General features: G+C 47.1%; 1 protein-coding gene across 2 annotated transcripts in view; it reads left to right on the top strand.

Moving 5' to 3' along the window:
* Positions 1–614: 614 nt before the first annotated feature.
* dennd5a (DENN/MADD domain containing 5A) overlaps positions 615–2,159 on the top strand; it is a 47,373-nt gene continuing 45,828 nt past the window's right edge. For both annotated transcript variants that reach the window (XM_062524496.1, XM_062524495.1), the window contains exon 1: positions 615–891. In XM_062524496.1, coding sequence (XP_062380480.1) covers positions 792–891 — 100 coding nt within the window. In that variant the 5' untranslated portion in view covers positions 615–791. The remainder of the gene's footprint in view (positions 892–2,159) is intronic.

Raw genomic sequence — 2,159 nt, 5'->3', positions numbered from 1 at the left:
CTGGCGGGCCAGAGCCAGAGGCAAATCTTATGCTAAATGGACTGCATCTTATATAGGCTACCTTCATAACCTCACATCTGCTTTAAACTGGCGGGCCAGAGGCAAATCTCATGCTAAATGGACTGCATCTCATATACCTTCATAACCTCACATCTGCTTTAAACTGGCGGGCCAGAGGCAAATCTTATGCTAAATGGACTGCATCTCATATACCTTCATAACCACACATCTGCTTTAATGTGCGGGCCAGAGCCAGAGGCAACTCTTATGCTAAATGGACTGCATCATGTAGCTGTTCACTCCTGCGAGCACTCCGAGCACCTTAAATAATATATATATATATATGTATATAGTTTTGACTTTTACTAGAATATGAATTTTCACTTTGACTTTACGACGCTGTATCAAAGATCCTTCATTGCTCCGCTTAAACCCTCTCTGGCTGTATGCAGCTAGGGCGCTATATGCAGCGCGACAAGGTCGCCATCTCGTGGTAGTAAAGAAGACAGCACTCAGTTCTGCTGGGAGCCTATGCAGTGACGTAATTGGATACATTGCATCAAGCGCAAGCGCAGTCACAAGCAGATGAAAACAGCTGGAGGAGAAGGCCCATGATGCAATTCGCTCGCCTCCACGGGTTAAGCCTGTTCTGATTTTCAAGGCTGCCTCGGAAGATGTCCGCAATGGCTGCATCTCAAAGATTCCTAGTCTCCGACGATGCGTCTGACTGAGACGGCAAGAGGAAGGAACGAAGCGGTCCGAAGGGGGCCCGTTTGAGGTCCCGGATCAGCATGACCACCGGGTTCAGCTCCAGCTCCGTCCGCTTCGCTGATTACTTCGTGATTTGCGGACTCGACACCGAAAGTGGACTGGAACCAGACGAGCTGTCCGGTAGGTTACGAGTTTTGAAACATTTATCATCTCAACAGAATTGTAAGGGTTTTTTTTTTTCGAAATACGGGGTTGTCATAGCCCACGGGTTGTCATACGGCAGGGTGATGCTGCCTGTGTAGGCGACCTTTAGGTGATGCAAAACAACAACAGCGCCTGCTCTCATCTCAACTAGCCAAGTAGCCTACGCGTCGTCACGGGTTTGGCTTCACGATGTAAACGAGCTCTCGATGTAAATTGAGCTCTGTCATAACGACGTTTTAAAGACTGGAATTGATAAAAAGATGTGTTAGACTTTGAAGTAATTGTATGTGGTAGACTAATCATCACAGAGTCGTGTGTTTATGTGAGGGATAACGGCCACCGACGTGTCCTGTACGGAATTTATGGACGAGGGCTAGAGGCAAAGAACTCCCCGACGCACAGCGAAGCACGGCACGGTTAGCAAGTTTTAACCTTTCAACATTCGTGGATAGGGTACGAAACATCAAAAGCCGAATGTATATGCCTATCTAGTGTCTTAGCAGGACGCCTAGTGAGTAGGTATCGACGTTGTGAAGAACATCTACCCGTAACAGCTCATTGCGGTGACATCTATCGACATCCATCGTTCAGAATCTCCGCTAGCTGGAGGCGGACGATGCTCGGCTGAGCCGCTAGGCCGAGACCGCCTGCCTGTTCAGTTCGGGGAGGTGTTGCTGCACATGAGAATATTGTAGAGGCTTGCGTGTAGTCCTATTTGGCCATTGACACAGATTAGTTGTGTGTGTGAATATGTCCGTTATGAGAGAAAGGATAGCAGACTTGTGAATGTGACCGCTCTAACACCACGGGCTGCAGGGCTGTTGTTTCCTGTTACGGCTGTCATAGTGGTCTGTGGTTGAACAGGTCCTTACGCACGTTCAAGAGGGATGGCCTGTTTCCAGCGTTGTGTTGTGTTAATTCTACCCTTAAACGAATGGCTCCAGAGTCCAGACTAATATTTCCCATTAGTCGGTGTTAGTGTGGTAGCCTAGTGGCGGTAGCAGAAAATGTAGGCACATAATTATTTGGCAATATGGACGGACATTTATAAAGTTGTTCTTTATTTGTTCTTTGATCCCAGGCTACTTCCAAATGACAGTTTACCTGAGCACCATGAGGTTAGCATCCTGCTTAAGGGCATGGCAGGGGACGCTGGGAATCAAACCCATTTCTTTCTGTGTTCGATATTATGCTATTTATCATTACGTTTATAACCTACTCTTAATATTATTGTATCTTTCCAG

The sequence above is a fragment of the Sardina pilchardus genome, chromosome 21 (assembly GCF_963854185.1).
Source record: "Sardina pilchardus chromosome 21, fSarPil1.1, whole genome shotgun sequence".
Taxonomy (NCBI): domain Eukaryota; kingdom Metazoa; phylum Chordata; class Actinopteri; order Clupeiformes; family Clupeidae; genus Sardina; species Sardina pilchardus.
This window is presented reverse-complemented; position numbering and strand designations above follow the sequence as displayed.